Genomic DNA, 17,256 nt, shown 5'->3' with positions numbered 1-17,256 from the left:
TTCCCTACAAGGTGCTATCATTAATCAAATGATGATTTCCCTCTCATTACACATTAAACAGTGGTGATTAAGCTGACACTTTTTTGCTTATGGATATTTATTCAAATGTCTAGGGTGCATAAAAAAACACAGACAAAACTTTGCCTACAAGACTGCGATTTGGGTTTCTCAGCAAGGATTTCAAAATACATGCAATACAGCGTAAAAACATCTTACTACTTTTTTTCTGGAGCGACTGGAAAATTCCTTGTATTATACGAAATTATCTCTCTAGCCTAGAGATCCTGCATGTCCTTAAAGTGTAGGTCACAGGCACGTGTGGCATCATATCGAGTGACCCTTTTATTGTGAGTGAACTGAGTTCTTAGTAGCAAACAATATAAATTTTAATTAGTAGTGACATAAAATCCAGGCACTTTTGTTATATTCAATATCAGAATACGTAAATCTTAATTGCTATTTCTCTCTGACATTTCTGACACTTGCACTTACTCTTTCAACCATATTTTGGATTAATAGTGTATTCCAATTCAATCCTCTTAAGAGAATGCTATGCAATAAATTGATGGTGTACAACTATAATCATTTGATACTAGATTAAAAAGCTTCCCACAGCAGTACGTTTGGAAATGGTTCTGATCTATGTCAACAACAACAACAAAAAATTCTTTTGCGTGTTATTGATTAACTGGAATTTAACTTCAGAGCTAATCACACACCAGTTAGCAGTATTGCAGAAAATTCAGTAACTGTTTAGTCAGCTATGCATTATTGATGCAAACAGTTCTTGCAAACAAACTTCAAGTAGAAATTTTGATTCCATTTCAACTAGGTTCATATAAATGAACCTTTATGACGATTAACCCAGGGAAATAATTAATTTATTCAGTATTAAATTGGTTTAGATAATCGTATGGACAATACAATCTTTCTCCTGAGGCCACAAACCACCTCAGCACTATGGAATTAAATTTCTAGAAAAAAGTGTCCAAAATCTCACTGATACTTTTCTCCAGTTACACCAAATACCTTTCCTTTTTACTCATCCAAATGAACAAACATCTCAATAGTTTAAAATGTCAATAGATGTTCAATTCAATCACAAACTGTTTTGTCAGATATTTTCACCTTCTTCTATTAACAGACAATCTTCTGCAACTTATTCCTTACTCCCAAGCCTCAAGAACGCTGAGCTTTCTAGGCAGTTCAGCTACTTAGCACATAACTTCAGCTACTGCTCAGGCCCCAGTAAATTCTGTTAACATGAAACTGTTGGACACAGGGTTCTTATCATGTCCATAGATAAGGGACCTCAGAAAAAACAGAGCAATCTGTATCTTACTTGCAAATTATCATCCCTGATGATCTCCCCTACAAGAAAGAATTTCTTTCTCTGAACAACTTATAATGCTTCACTTCCGTACTCAGAGGTGATGCACTACCTGGATCCTTAGCTTAGTAGAATGCTGACAGAAATAACTGAATGATGCTTAATAAAATCCAAAAATGGAACATATGAATTACTCACATTTTTTACGTCATTTTCATGGTGAAATATATACTCAAACAACGCCTGTCAGAAGAATATTTAAAACATGGTCATATTTGAAGATACAAATGGTTAACATTACTTTACAGAATCTTGATTATGTTAGGCAGAAATTAATTCCTTGTGAAAACAATCACATTCACATGTCACAACTGCTGACACATTTAATCAGAAACTTCAATATACAAAAACTATAAATGAGCTACATTGTTACTACAGGAAAGCATTTTAATTCTTAATTTGTTGCAAGAGATTATTGGAGTTGTCTCATCTTTGGTACTAAAAGCTGCTTTAAAAAAAAGGCACCTATAATTTGAAAATGAATATAGATTCGAAAACCTGGTACCATTTTCGTAACTTTTTTACTGTAAAATCAACAAGTGATCTAACAAAGACTTTTTGCAATGTATAGTTGTCTGTTTATGCATTGCAAAATTTACTTAAGCATGGGATTATTAAGCATTTAAGATAAACAAATTTTGCCTAAGGGGAAAAAAGTTCCAAACCCTACAGAATTTTGGGATCTGTAAAGGAAGAACTTTTTTTATCTGTAAATGATAAATGAAAACAACATCGCGCTTCTGAAACTCAACACACCATCATAATGTCAAAGCTTACAGAAGGTACATCCATCAGCTGTGCTGTGGAAACTGCTCATAAGCCCACGAGAACTGCATAGCAATATAACCACATCTTTGTTTACTGCTGTATAACGCTAAGCAAGTCTTACTGCCTTGTAGTTGTTCTGCATTAGAATATAGAACAGTATATAAAAGGTAATCGGTGTGCATTTCAAGTGAATAAAATGATGTTGAAATATACTAGATAACAAAACAGAGACTGGAAAGTATGAGTGTAAGTAACCGAGTTGAACCTTCACTTTTTCTGCACAGAAATCTCAAGAGAACAGAATGTTTTCCTAAATTCTTATTATTCATTAACAAAAACTAAAAGAAAATATTGTCCCATGAGGAAAGACATAAAGAAGGGAACAGTAGACTTCTAATGGCTTCAACGACTCTTCTGCCAGCTTCTCTTAGACAAAATTCTTAAAAGACTTACATTAAGAAAACCAGGGAATTACTAATGAATTGTCATGCCTGGTGAGGGAAGTAAACCACAACCTACTTTTCGTCAGAGGAGATTCTGAACAGATGATTAAGACATTAAAGAATTATAGATAAAACCACTTCTGTAGGGGAATTAGAAGAGGTGGATAATGAAAGAATAGAAAATAAAGAAGCAGTGGAACAGTTCCTCCTCTGGTTCAGTAAGAGGGAAGCATTCAGTAAAAGTAAGTAAATCTAAAATGATACAAAAGATGTTTTCTTGCATGGTTGGCATGAAGAATTCACTGCTGTTACCTAGAGGCCCTGACCTTCAAAAGGATTTAAATGACTTAACAATCACTTGGATAAAAACATTCAGAGTTATCTTAATAACTCTATTAAAAATCCACAAGCTAAAAAAGATAAAACTTCCTGGTTATACCATAAACCAGTTGCTGAGGTTTACCAGAGGTTCTCTCTGGTGACACGTGGCTGCTGCCAGTCAGAGAGGAGCCACATTCCTGTATACTTCAAAACGTCGGAAGACCCAGTCATGCAGTGAAAAGATAAATAATCTAACTTAGAAAAAGATGTGCTGAGTCTACTTTGCAAACGCATAAGGAAGAAATATGTAGGAGGAGTATATGCCAACATTAATACACAGGCAAATCATGTGAATTTAACAGTTGCAAGATTTATCATCTTTTTGCACCTGGGAGAGGTGACAGCTCAGAGTTTTAAAACTTTAATCAATGATTCCTAACACAAAGTGCAGTCTGCATTCTCACCTTCTGCTTTGGCTTTAGCCTTAATGCTGTCTTGTATTAGGAAAAAAGTTTAAAATCCATGTAGCTCCAAATTTAAACTTAGATCTTACACTCTGTGTGAAATGTTAATGTCATAATGTATTAGCTTCATAATACTGACGAGTACACTTGCTGCCTGCCTATGGATGTTTCTATGACTGTTGCTTTACATTTTTTGGCTTAAGCTTCTTTTCATACGAAATTGCAGGAAGCCAGAGCTACACCATTGTCCTAGAAAATGCTAAACTGTTAAAAATATATATGTTTCTCATTCCTGAGAGCTGTTGTTGAGAATAAACATTTCATCTGAAAGCTGAACTATCTACTTACCAAACACAAAGCTAGCTGTCTTCAAGCAGAAGTACTAAGCCCAGTTTCTTACGGTTGTGTCTTGTGCCCATTAATCCCTCCCAGGTTTCTCACATTCTCCTTATTTCACAGACTGTCACAGATTTAGAATAACCTGTGTCTTGAGGACATGATTGGACAAAAGGCCTGCATTTTTTTCAGAATCAATAAAGAACTGACTCATAACCGCCCTCAGATGATAGTCTGGAAGTCTTTCATTATTTTGTCAGACTAGAACTTCCTATATTTGATATCTCTTGCTCTGCTTAGTTTGGCTAAGAGGCCACAGGACTCTTAGGAGTCTTAAGCAGGTGAAGAACAGAGTGCAATCACACAAAATTTATTTTCTTTGAAAACCATATTGAAAAGTAATGCTATACATGAGGCTAGATCAAGTTTTAAAAAGCAAAGGAATTTGTTAATCATTCATCAAAAATTAATAACTAAATTTTCAGACTGGAAGAGCTAATCGCCACCAGCCTGCTAGGCTTCTTACAGTGTTCACCACTGTTTCTCTCAGGAGACCAAACACAGACAGGCTCTTTCAACCCTAGGCTGCTAGCCAAATACGGCTCCTGAGAGCATGTCTGAGTCGTTTGATACCCTGCACAAAATGAGTTGCTGGTGTCTGTCCAACAGTTGTTTTTAATGAACAAAGCACGCACAGAAAACATCTTCATCTATATAACTGGTTGTGTTGGGGAAAGAATCAACTGCAAGGCCACAGTGATAACTCCTTACACCACTCGTAGTGCCCTCCCACTCAGAGCTGTAAGCTGTGAGTTGGGCAGATAACCTGGATAAACTTGTTCCATTGGCAGTCTCAATTTCAATGGCTGCCAGACATAAGATCTTAACTGAATATGAAGAATTCTGAACAAAAAGATTTAACACAAAAAGTGTTAACTCATGCCATAAATACAAAGGGGAAAATCCAATCCATTTGATCATTATTAGGCCAGGATTGCCATCTATTTTAACACAGAAGCACATTTCTGTGCACTAAGGCAGGTTCTGAGGCTTTTTTTCCCTCCTGGTTGGTATTTTAGTTGCCCTTCATCAGTCCTGTGTGCACCATTCAAAGTTATTTACCAACTGAATAGTTTATTCTATACTAATATTTTTCCTAGGTTCTACTTTCAACATAACCTCTACAGACATATTTTCAATTTCAAATCTGGTAACTACTGTCAAAAGTTAAGTAACATCCTATTTTTCTGAACTTTACATCTACAACACAGTTCATCAATGTTTGCACCCCCAATTCTATGTACAGTTACATTGGAATGATTCCAGAAAATAAGAAAAAGATATCACAACATTAACTAAAATAGTTACATACCTTTGCCAGCTTGGGTTTTTGAGAATATTTTGCTAAATTCAGTCGAGACAGATTTATGAAAGGGCCATCTGGATTTGTTAGCATTGAAGCCTGAAGAGGAGAAAGAAGCTTTTAAGTAGGAGGAAGTCCTACACTTTTCCTGAAAATGTTGAAAATAGTAGTAGTATATGAAAAAAACCCACCCCAAATCAAACAAAGCATCTGTAGAGGCATTGCTCTACTGTACGGACTCCTCATACTGAATTTCATCTTTTCTGAAATCCAGGAATTTTTCCTGCTACCATAAAGTCCCTGAAGAGGCTGCATGAATTACTTTCTGGAACTATCTTTTTCTTCCCCCCATCCACTATTTCCATAATGTGCCTAAGCATGTAGGCTGGACTAACTGTTACACACAGACTGAAGGTAGTTGGAACACATAGAAAAAGCCTTCAAGAAAGAGTTATGAAGATCAGTTCATACCTGTGATAGTGAAAAGATACAATGTTTTGCCATTAATATAATGTTACTCTGTATTACATATTTGTGCCAGTTGCAGTTTATTAACTAGCCAATAGAACAGGATAAAATTAGGATATTTTTTCCTTATCTTCTGAAGTGACAGACACTGAGAGATTTGTAACTGTTTTATAGTAAACTGAAAAACTTGGAGAAGTTTTCAGGATACTTATGATGAAATCATGTCATGGAATTTCCATGGCCTTCAGTGAAGAAAACTGAATCACACAGAACTTGTGAATTTGACATTTATGTGAATGTTTCTGAACTTGAGCATTTACCTATTTTTTTTACAAACAGACTAGTGATCTAACAAGAAGTAACATTTTCAAACTCTTCTTCAAAAACAATTTAAACAAAAATTTAAAAATGCTCATCTCTTCCAAATTTGGGTTTAGATGCAGCTTTGGAGTCAACTACAATGTCACTGCAACAGATACTACGTCCAAGAAAATCGTTCTGAGAACAGTCAAACAACTTACCGTTCCTAGCCTGCCATATCTCCCAGAAGCACTAGTAACTGGACGAGCTGTGAGAGCTGTTCGAGGTGTTTTTATTGCCTGCTCCATAGTACTTGGCCGTCCACCTTGCGTGCTGGGTCTCACAAATCCTGTAATAGGTCTTCCTGATTGAGTTACTGGCCTGAAGACGTTAAGCACATTATCCTTATGTTGAGTGGTATTTATCCATAGAGAATTTAAACATTTATATCTCTAGCATTTCTTTTTTGGAAGTTGAATTTAGGATTTGCTCATTTGTAACTGGTCACATTTTTAAAAAATAAAAAATCACATACCTAACAGCTGGGCTGGGGCCTCCACCTTGGCTAGTTCCAGGGAGTTTCAAAGATGTTCCTGGTCCTACGAAATAAGAGCATTCCTCACCTCAGATTGAGGTAAAATCAATTAAATATGTAAGGTGCTGTTAAAATCACAACCAAAATTGAGGATTCCCTCTCTCCTGGCTGGCCACGTTTAGGATCTCTGTTGCTTACTTGCTCTTTATACTCTTGCAAATCTTGAATTGTTTACTGACCACAACAGAAAGGGTAGACAGTCCACTCAGCAGAGGTTCTAACCTGATAACTAGGGCACTCTTCTGAGACACAGAGAAAGTGGCTTTCAGCTTTTCAGGGTAGCAGACAATGTAGTCTTCCACTTTCTGAGTGTTTTTTTAAACTATCACAGTAATATAAAAAAGGTAAGGAATTAAAATCTTTTCCAGACATGTTTTAATAACTATGACTGTTTTGTGCTTTTGGTCTACTGAGAGAACACTTACAGGACTTAGTTCCCTTGATCTCAGCGCAGGCAACTCTGTCTTTACTCTGAGAACCCCATCTGGACTAGCTGTGAATAGGCATCAAGAGGCCACAGCAGTGCATGTGGCCACTAACAGCAACAGAATTCAAGAGCGCAATTGCAGCGGTTAGTGATGACTGCAGACAACTCCTTTAACTTCCTCGTCAATGAAATAGCTGTGATTATCCATAATGACAACTAGTATCAGTTTCTGAAAAGTATGTTGTCAAGGTAACACTTTTAAACAAGATTACAACCTCAGCTGGTAAAATTGATGGTGTTAATAGACCAAAGGTAACATACTGGCAATCTTCTGTAAAATGATGCTACCAGACATTTTTATTAATAAAAAAGAGGTATCGAAAATTAACTCAGCAAAATGAAAAAAAAAAAAGGTATTGGAAAACAAATTTTATTACACATGCGTGAAGAGGAACCAGAGAAAAGTAGCTGTTTCCAGGGGACCCTACACAATTTAGTTATTATTTAATAGTGCAGGACTGAGAGCAAAACCATTATAGACAGTTTAATCTGGAAACTAAGATAAGGACAGATGAAAAATTGAAATGGACACATAACTGATGCAAAGGATTTGAACTGCTTAGTAAGCAGCTACAGACAATATCACTTGTGATGGCCTGAAACTGCATCAGGGGAGGTTTAGGTTGGATCTCAGGAAACACTTCCTCACAAGAGGGTGATCAGGCATTGGAATGCACTGCTCAGGGAAGTGGTGGAGTCACCGTCCCTGGAGGTGTTTAAGGACAGGCTGGATGTGGCACTTAGTGCCGGGGTCTGGCCGTTGTGATGCTGTTGAGTCATAGGCTGGACTTGATGATCTCAGAGGTCTTTTCCAGCCTCAATAATTCTGTGATTCTGTAATATAGGAAGTATGACTACACATTTTTAAGTTTGTAAGCTGTAATTATAGTGGAGTATATCATGGAAGATTTGCCACAGTAAAATTCCCTGAGTTAAGATCAACTATGGCTAGCACACTTTAACAGCAAAAGAAAAAGCCCACGGACAGCCCATTTTTATTAAATTATGTGTGAGAGTGGAAGTGATCACAAAATCACAGAATGACTGAAGTTGGAAAGGACCTCTGGAGGTCATCTGGTCCAACCAGGCTCAAGCAGGGCCACCTAAAGACTCCAGGACTCTGCCTATACAGTTTCTGAATATCTCCATGGAGGGAGACTCCAAAATCTCCCTCGGCAAACCATCCCAGTGGTCAGTCACATCTGCAGTAAAAAAACTGTTTCCTGCTGTTCAGACAGAGCCTCCTGGATTTATCTGTGCTCATTGTCTCTGGGCACCACCACAAAGAGGGCTCTATCCTCTTTGCACCCTCCCTGGCAATATCTGTGTTTACCTTTTATATAAAAGTGTAACAGAAAAAAACTTCAGATATATAAAGAAAGTAAAATCAAGCTGTAGAAGAAAAATGCATTTTCTACGTGCCAGTTGACTGTTGGCTGGTTTGGTGGCAACAACTGAAAAAGCATGTTGATTAATTGGAAAGGATTAAGACGACAGTTTCAAGACCCAATGCAAAAATAAGAAGCTTGCTCATCTTATCAAAGAAAAGATCACTGGTTGACTTAATGACAGTTTTAACTATGTACTTTGGAAACACACCTTTTAAAATAAAGAATTCTTATCAGGCATAAAATGTACATAGGGAAGGAATAGCCAGAGTTATATTCGATAATTCCCACTAAAGATGTGGCATACACTGACAAAAGCTGGCAAATTAGATAATTTACTAAAGATTACAGGGGTCTCTTTCTCTCTATAAAGTTCCCGTACTTCCAAAAATCTATATACTAGCTCAGGCACATCTAGTGGACTCAAAGCACAAATAATGAAGCCTCATCTCAATGATTCAGGATTGTAGGCTAGACTATCATAATGATTTTCTGTGAAATAAAATCATATAAAAGTCTAAATTACACTATTATGCTGTTTTAAGACAGATACATGTAATTAGATTATTGTAATATACAAACACAACTTCAGTACTGCTTGACTAATGACAATTTTTAAAAATGTAATCAGATAGATATGCAATTGCCTACTTCTATCCAGATGAGAAAAGCTTACAATGTTTCAAATATTAATTCTGGCCTATATCCAGTTCTCCCCTTTAATTCCTTGACATAGGAGGTGGCTGAGAGCCACATCTAACAAGATGTACAAAAATTCCCATGTACTAAAGAAACAGAGAAAAATAGAAATAACGCCAAAAAGTAGTGAAAGAATGCGCAGTACTTATAATGGAACCGTCAAAGTTGAGAAGAGCTGTATACAAGAAACAATGCCACAGCTGAAGAACTGCCCTGTTCTGTTCAGAAAATGTGTGCAGGAAATGAAACAGAAAGGTGATGTCGGAGTTGGCCAGATTTGCCTACAGTACAGGCATACGGATGAGATTCACAGTACGTCAATGGTGTACAGTTTCCTCTAGCTTTCCACATTGCCCAAAGAAGCCAGAAAGGAGTAAAAGAAATCAGTGCACTGATGGGAAAGAGCTAGTGAGTACAGAGATGCAGAGAAAAAATTGACAAAACGCTATTTGTCTGAACTCTTGTTCAACAGGCCTAAGTACCACATTAAGATCACGTTGCGTATCTTGACACTGACATCCAACCATAAATAAACATAAACTCTTCTTGCGGCAATAGCCAAAAGCCATATCAGGTCACCTTAGTACCCCCTATTTTATGCTAGATGACAGCCCTGAACAAAAGACCTCTTACTGCTTCAAATGTATTTAAGTGAAAGTCTTTCTTACGTGCAACTTGAGCAATGGCATTTTCATCCAGCATCATCTCTGCGATTCCTTCCTGATCTATATCGATTTCATCCACATACACCATCTCTGTCAAAGCTCGTGTTTTCAGGCTCCAGGCAGCCTGAATAAGGATAAAGTAAAAAGTAAAATATCTTCAGGAGACCAAGCAAATAAATACTCTAATCAGCATTATTGTCATTATTAATTTACACAGTTTTAATAGGCTTGAACGACTGAAAACAACTGGTTATATGCTTCAGTTGCCTGATGGAGTTGGAAAGGGGACCAAGATTTTAGGGTACTCTTTTGGAGTGGAATAGCTATAGTCACTGAGTTTGGAGAACAGAATTTCATGTCTTGTGAAAACTTATGACTAATTTAGGTCACAAGCAACTCTCTGAATCTTGTGCTTTTGAAGAAATACCCAACTACCATTGTCATTCAAAACCTACTGCTGACAGACACCTTATTTAAATTGGGATGGGAGAAGGTGGTAAGTAAGCCACTATAATGCAAAGTAATGCCCTTCCCAGGCATCTGTAGAGAAAGAAGGAAAATCTTTTACCCAGCCGTTAAAGCTACAGTACATTACTATCCACAAGTGACAGTCTTTAGAAAGATAATCTAAAACTCCTTTGTTCAAAATATCAGCTGTAAAAAATGTGTTAATATATAGATCAAGCATAGACTGTGAGATTTTTGGAGTACTTTTTAGGGAACTGAATTGACAAATCACAACTGTAAACGTCTTGGAGGATGATAATAGCAGTGTGGAAAGGCAAGCATAATTCTAGCCTATGTGACAAGCTTTATGCAGACTGCAGACACCAAATCCACAGGGAAAAGAAGAAAACAGTGGGAGCCATACAGATGTATCAACAAAATAAGTGCACATCCAGCTACTGTGAAAACTTAATATGTCTGTAATGTACTCAGAGAGCTAGCGTGGAAAAGGGAGCCACAAGACCAAGCCCTGATCTTCCTTTAGATGTTGAACAGATCATCATAAAATTTCCAGAGTAAAAATCACTGCCAGAACAATTAGATTTGTTTCTTTTCTGATACAGAGTATAGCAGTCTGGTGGAAAAGCACGTTTAACATTTGCTAAGGAGACATTTCAAAATAGAAACAGACAGATGCTACCTTAACAGAACTAAAGGTCAATCACATGGAAACATTTGTTCTTCAAATAAGAAGATCTGGATCTCAGGCTAATTTAATAATTTAAGTAATTATTTAATGGGACACTTCTCATTCATTATGTCTCAGATCATCCCCTCCTCTACACTCCCATCATATATTTCTATGCAACTTTACAACTGTCTATCAAAAAGAAAGTAGGTCTAAACATGTTGAAATATTTAATTTTCCTTTTTAAAAGTGCTTTCTTCTAAGCAGAAGGAAATAAGAGATTCAACCAGCTAGTTTAACCACAATTAGAAACCTTTGTTCAAGTATGAAAAGAAAGGAACAGGGCAGGATGATTAGAATCTAGGCCAGACAGATATAATCCAGATCTGCTTTATTATCTTTTAATTTCTTCTTATGTAGTGGGGCGACAACCTTTAATTAGCATTGAGATTTGCAGTTAGATGTTCAACACCCTTAAGTGTTTTTCATTATTATACAGAAGTATTTAGTATGTTGAATATTTTAACACCTTGATGGTACTCTGCTTTTTTCAAAGACATACATGTCTGATGTCAACATAACCACGTCTACATTGGGAGTATGCTGAAATTAGAACTCAGTATAGACAAACATGGGCTAATTTCCTAGTACAGATAAAAAAGCCTGCCCATAGTAATGATCTTTTCCTGGGAATTGAAAGTAGCAACTTCCCTACACTAATAGGTATGACTGGGGCCAGTTCTTAACATAGACATTAGTATATTGTTGTGATTTTTCCAATAGCAGACAGGAGAAAACATGTTTTTTAAAGCAACGTGTCTCTGTCATTATTGGATAAATATCTGTCATAAAAAAGTAGCTGACTTAGTCTTAAGCTCCTAGGCTTCGAAGCCAAGAAAAAAATCAAACATCACATGTTATTCCTTAATTAAACATCAGTCTGTAGATTTGAGTATTGCCTACAACAATGTTTGTTACAGGATTTTCTGATCATAACAGCAAGAGAGAGAAAAATGTCAAATTTGTTACTTAAAGTATGGAAAGATGACCTTTACCTTGGAAAACAAGAAGACAATTTGAAATTCCTAACTACTAGTGACAAGACCTATATGAAACAAAAGTATCATTTCTATGCATGCAACAGTTTTACTGAATATCTGAAAAATCAAGCCTTGGGAAATGGTATTAGGAATGTAAACAGACACACAAAGAGAGATGTAGGATTGTAGTTTTTTTCAGAATAACTACATGAAATTTCTGACACCCTCTTCATTCATAAAAAAAGTGCTACACATAGGACTTTATAAGAACTGTGGCATATGGCTATTGTCTTACTATTAAAAAGTAGAATTTTAACAGAGATAAAAGCAGACCCTCCCCAACAAATTTAGATATATTTTCCTGTTGTTCCTAATGAAAAGGTGTCTTTTATCGTGAGATGTACAATTCATGCAGGGTTCAAGGATTTTCTTAACAGCTCAGTAATTTCCACTTTTTATGACTTAGTTAATATAAAGAATTTGTACCAGTGGTCCTGATATTTCCTATTGTTACTTCATCCTTGTCTGAAGCCTATTTTCTGTGTTGCAGTTTTTAGCTACCCACAAAAATTTTAACAATTCTGTACATAAGAAAGACCACAGTATTAGTAATTTACTGTAGTACAATGCACAGGTATTTCACTCAGTGAAAAGCTGTAAGGGTTTAATTTGAAACTAATGCAGAAGAACTTCAGCTAAAAAAATTCAATTGAAAAGAATAAGAGCAGCACAAAACTGGAAGAACCACACTGCCATAAAAATAAATACACACATTATTGAGTAATCACATGACAATATTGTTTACACCTCAACTTAGCACAAGTTTGTGCACTCAAACTGTTGCCTCAGATTCCATTTATATGATCTGCTCTCACTTTGTGGGATTGATAACTTTGTGACAAACAGCGTGTCTGGCATTTATGAAGACATACATTTTATGAAATGGGCACTTAACAGCAGGCACGAGAAAGGGACAGCTCTTTTCAGACAACCCACATGTTTACAACATAGTAACAGACTTAGCTTGCTTAGCTCATAATCACAACAGAACTTTACAATACCTAATAGTAATTACAAAGTGAAGCAAAGCACTCTAAGAACAGAAATGTGATACAGTATTTCTTGAGAAATTTAAACTCCAGAAAGAAAAATGACAAAGTGTTTTTTTCATTTAATTCCTTAGTTTCACTGAACTGAGTATCTTCTTCTTGTTCCTGAAAAGTCAAAAAAATCAAATCAAAAAAGATAAAATCTAAATATATTTCTGGAACCTGGTAACACACATTTCTAAGACGTTTCCTTCCCCAATAACCCTCTCAATTGTAATAGATTTTATTCCACACACAATGAAAACCCCAGAATGCAACAGCTACCTTGCAAAGCCTAGTCTTTGAAGTCAAGATATTTGGCAGTGTTTCAGTGAAACCATTTTGTAAGCAAACAACTTCCACGACTTCAATGGAATGTAATCGGAGACTTGTAAAAAACGTTATTGAACTGTATTTAAAGATGCAATTTCACATTGCATTTCATCTCTTCTGACTGTGGGCTGGAGCCAAAAGACGCCACCACCTGCATGGGACTGTTCTTCCCATCGCAGTAGTCTAGTGCTAATGTGGACAGAGTGAAAACTAATCGATACTCTCAGTCTTCTTTTATCCCTTGTGCAAAGCATCAACATGCAGCTTCAAGACCACCAGACCTTACACGACGTAGGCAGTGAGAATGAGCTGTAGGAGCAGGAAGGGTAACAGCTCACCATTGCACTGCATTAAATGAAACATGAAAGTGAGATCTAAGAGCATAAACACTGTTCTGCCTGTGAAATACACATTGGCTTCTTCCTAATCTCATCAGCAGATGAAGGTCATTCAGTTCAAGATGGATTCATTTTCACTTTTAGAAGGCACTAAGCCACTGAACTGCTGAATAAACCTATAAGAAATATGAGAGAAATAAACTTCTACCAAACACAAAAACTGCCTATTTACAATATCCCTTTTCAAATATACTGCCTCACCAACCATGAAAAACAAAATTTATGCCATTAGGATTTAATAACAAACAAGTATTCAGGTTGTCAGAAATTCTTCCTAATTATTCTACCTAATAATTGTATTTATGAAAAGATTGTTACCTGAAACACCGTGTATTCAGAATCAGGCCCCTGAAAAGAGAAGATATAGAAACTGAGGAATGGAAATGACAAACAATAAAAAGTACAACAAAAAATGGAATTATACTCTGGGAGTACTTCATTTTGCACAAACATTTTCTCCCTGACACATATGGCCAAATTGCCATTTTATTACATTATCTCAAATTACACACATTACGAAGCTAGTCAATGTTTTACACAATGACAGCAGATTTGCAGGAAGTACATTTTTTAGACTCGAGCTTTCTTGCCTCTACTGGATTATGCGAGTAAATATGAACAACAGTAAATGTAGGTTTATCATCATTTATTGTGTAATTATCATGCTTATATATTTAAACTACACTTCAGGAAACCTGCTGCTTGTTTACAGAAACTGGCGAGGAATTTTTTCCCTCTAACATTACTCAGCTTTAGGGGGAAAGACAAGGGCGGTGGGAGATAGATGTTCTCTAAATCACTATTAGTCTTTTGCAGAGTCAGAAAACTTCTACTACAGACAGTGGAAAACTTCTTACATATCTGGCCCTCTATCACTCTATCACAGCTACGCCAGCTATAATAGACTGTACGTAGACCCCTAGAGTAAATCAGACTAGAAAGGGACTTCAGGAGGTCTCTAGTCCAAACCCCTGCTCAAAGCAAGGTCAGCTATGAGGTCACTTGAGATTGCTCAGAGCTTTGTCCAGCTGGGTCTTGAAAACTTCCAAGTATGAAGACTGCATAGTAACCCCGGGCAACCTGCCCCACTACCTGACTGTCCTTAAAGAGAAATGATTTTTCCATATATCAAGGCAAAGCCTTCTTCATTTCCATGTACGTTCACCACCTGTCACTCCACAGGGCACTGTGAGGGATCTAGCTCCCTCTTCTTCATAACCTCCTCGTATGTATTAGAAGGCTGCTATTAGATCACACTAACGAACGTCTTCTCCAAGCTAAGCACCGGCCCATGTGCTGGCAGCTTCCTCTGCAGCCAGGGCACACACCTGGCTCACGTCTCACCAAGGGAACAGCAAGGTCAAGCACATTCTTTTCCTCTGTAGTATGAGACATGGTCTACTTCTTTCAATTTGAGCATTTTTAATCAGTAAACTCCAAGGCAGCAGGGACCTGCGAGACTGGTGATGCTCTCACACCTTCCTTCCGTAGTGTACTGGAATTTCAGTGGCCTTTTAAGGAACATATTTGGAATCACAAACTTGTTCACTGGTGTTAGGATGCATAAAATGGCTTATAAATTAAGTATTCTACGGAACTACACCTTAGCTGAGGGATTAATCTCAGCTGTCGGTGATTGACCTGGGCTTGACAAAGGCATTGAAACTGCCTTTATATTTTAGATGTATGATTAAATGAACTTCAAGTTCTTTTAATACATTGCTTTATTTACAGTATTTGTCTTCTAAAAAATACACTTACAGCTTTCTAAGTAATAAAGAAAAGGACACTGAGATACTTCAGCTTGCATTTTATTCACCCCATTGTGTCCAGGTGTTACAGCACATATGGCGTAACAGAAAATGTTTCAAGAGCAGTAAGTGATGCCTCATACTATATGTGCTACAGTAACTAATGAGGATAAAGTTTGGAATATTACCTCAACACTAATTCAAAAAATGTCTTGGTGTTACAGATGTGTACCTTAACTTAGGCACTGTTCATTAGTTCAAAAATAATTTTAAAATAAAACAAATTTGCTTATGTAGGAGAATTCTTGTCATTAAAAAGTCAAAAATTACAACCCTCATCACTTTGGAAAAAAATAGAGCTGACCAATAATACTTTCTAGAAACATTGCTCTCACAATGGTAGGTGACAGCATGCATTCTTCATACATTCTAATACATTGCTTCAGTTTTTGACAAGAAGTAAGTTCAGATTTTAAATAACCCTCACACTGTTGACAGAACCCTCCCATTAAACACAAGTCTGGAATGACAAATACTAACATTAAAATATATTATATTTTAACATGTGTGGATCCAGCAGTTGCTACTCATGCAAGTAATCCACTGGAACTAGATTGTGACTAAAGATTTCTTTGAGAGGATTAACAAATAGCGTTGCCCTGTAAGCTTGTATCTCGAAACAAAAGGTCAAATTTATTCTTCATTTACACATATAAAGCTTCTTTGAAATTAATAAGATTGTAAAACCAATGAAGGAAGGATTTAACCCAGATCTCTAAATCCACTGAGGGCATTTCAAAATCAAAGTTAATGTTTAAAGTCAGTTTATTTCAAGACCAAAAATATTTAGAAAAATTAGGTCTTCTGATTCTTATAACCTAGAAGAGGGAATGAAACAAGATTATGTACATTATATTTTAATAAAGCTTTATTCTACAATTACTTTCAGGTAAGTATGATTTAGTACATGCAGAATAGCAAAATTGGTCTATTCTGAAAATGCTCTTCAAATTATTAAGAGGAAAAACACAGAAAAAAAACATTGTCCAGCTACAATGATGCCATGATATGTATCAGTAACTTTTGCGCATAAACTTAATAATGACAGTTTTTGAACCAATAACCGATTTCAGTTGAAGATGCTTTTTCAGATCAAGTTCCACATACATACCTGTGATAACTTTATTATGACCTTATAATACCCAGTATACAAGTAACAGGAGCTGCAAGTTCACCATTGGAAAAGAAAGGACGAATGAACAAAAGTAAATCCTCATAGCAGACCATTAATCAAGTTAAAGGCAGCACTGTATGTCTACTAATTACATTAGGGAATTTTTTTTTCAATTGTTAAAACTATAGCAGGCCTCATACATCGGTGCTGGTTATTGCCTTGAATCTGACATATGGAATGCAAAGAAGAGTAATCAGATTAGGTAACTAATCAGGATGATCAACAGACACAGCCCTGGATTCTGTCTCTTCTAGGTCATGCTATTCCTATAAACATAGAAGACAATGCCTGTTTGCTTACAATAGGAAATAATTAACTGAGAATCAGTGTTTTATGTGTTTGTATGCCCAAGTGCCTGTTACAGAAAATAAAGCTTTCATCTGTCTTAAGATTGTCAGCATAGAAACCAATTCCATCAATAAAACTAATATTCCTAATTCTTAAATGAAGAGGCGCACAGGATATACTATAGAAAAGTATATCTCAGTCTTCCATGAAATCTAACTCAGCAGCAGCTAACTACTCTTCTATCAGAATGTTCATCACATTTGATCCATTAAGAACTCTTCAGGAAAACATAATTGTTTTGA

The 17,256-nt window shown here is 36.4% G+C and overlaps 1 protein-coding gene across 1 annotated transcript in view; it reads right to left on the bottom strand.

Moving 5' to 3' along the window:
- TTC8 (tetratricopeptide repeat domain 8) overlaps positions 1 to 9,811 on the bottom strand; it is a gene marked incomplete at its 5' end in the record, with an annotated part of 27,762 nt that extends 17,951 nt beyond the window's left edge. Inside the window, 5 exons of the mRNA XM_009868624.1 lie at positions 1,529 to 1,573; positions 5,095 to 5,184; positions 6,075 to 6,234; positions 6,389 to 6,452; positions 9,691 to 9,811. Of these exons, the coding sequence (XP_009866926.1) occupies positions 1,529 to 1,573; positions 5,095 to 5,184; positions 6,075 to 6,234; positions 6,389 to 6,452; positions 9,691 to 9,811 (480 nt within the window). The remainder of the gene's footprint in view (positions 1 to 1,528; positions 1,574 to 5,094; positions 5,185 to 6,074; positions 6,235 to 6,388; positions 6,453 to 9,690) is intronic.
- Positions 9,812 to 17,256: the final 7,445 nt, after the last annotated feature.

The sequence above is a fragment of the Apaloderma vittatum genome, unplaced genomic scaffold (genome assembly GCF_000703405.1).
Source record: "Apaloderma vittatum isolate BGI_N311 unplaced genomic scaffold, ASM70340v1 scaffold2154, whole genome shotgun sequence".
NCBI lineage: Eukaryota > Metazoa > Chordata > Aves > Trogoniformes > Trogonidae > Apaloderma > Apaloderma vittatum.
The sequence above is the reverse complement of the archived record's forward strand: the minus strand, read 5'-3'. Positions and strand labels throughout refer to the sequence as shown.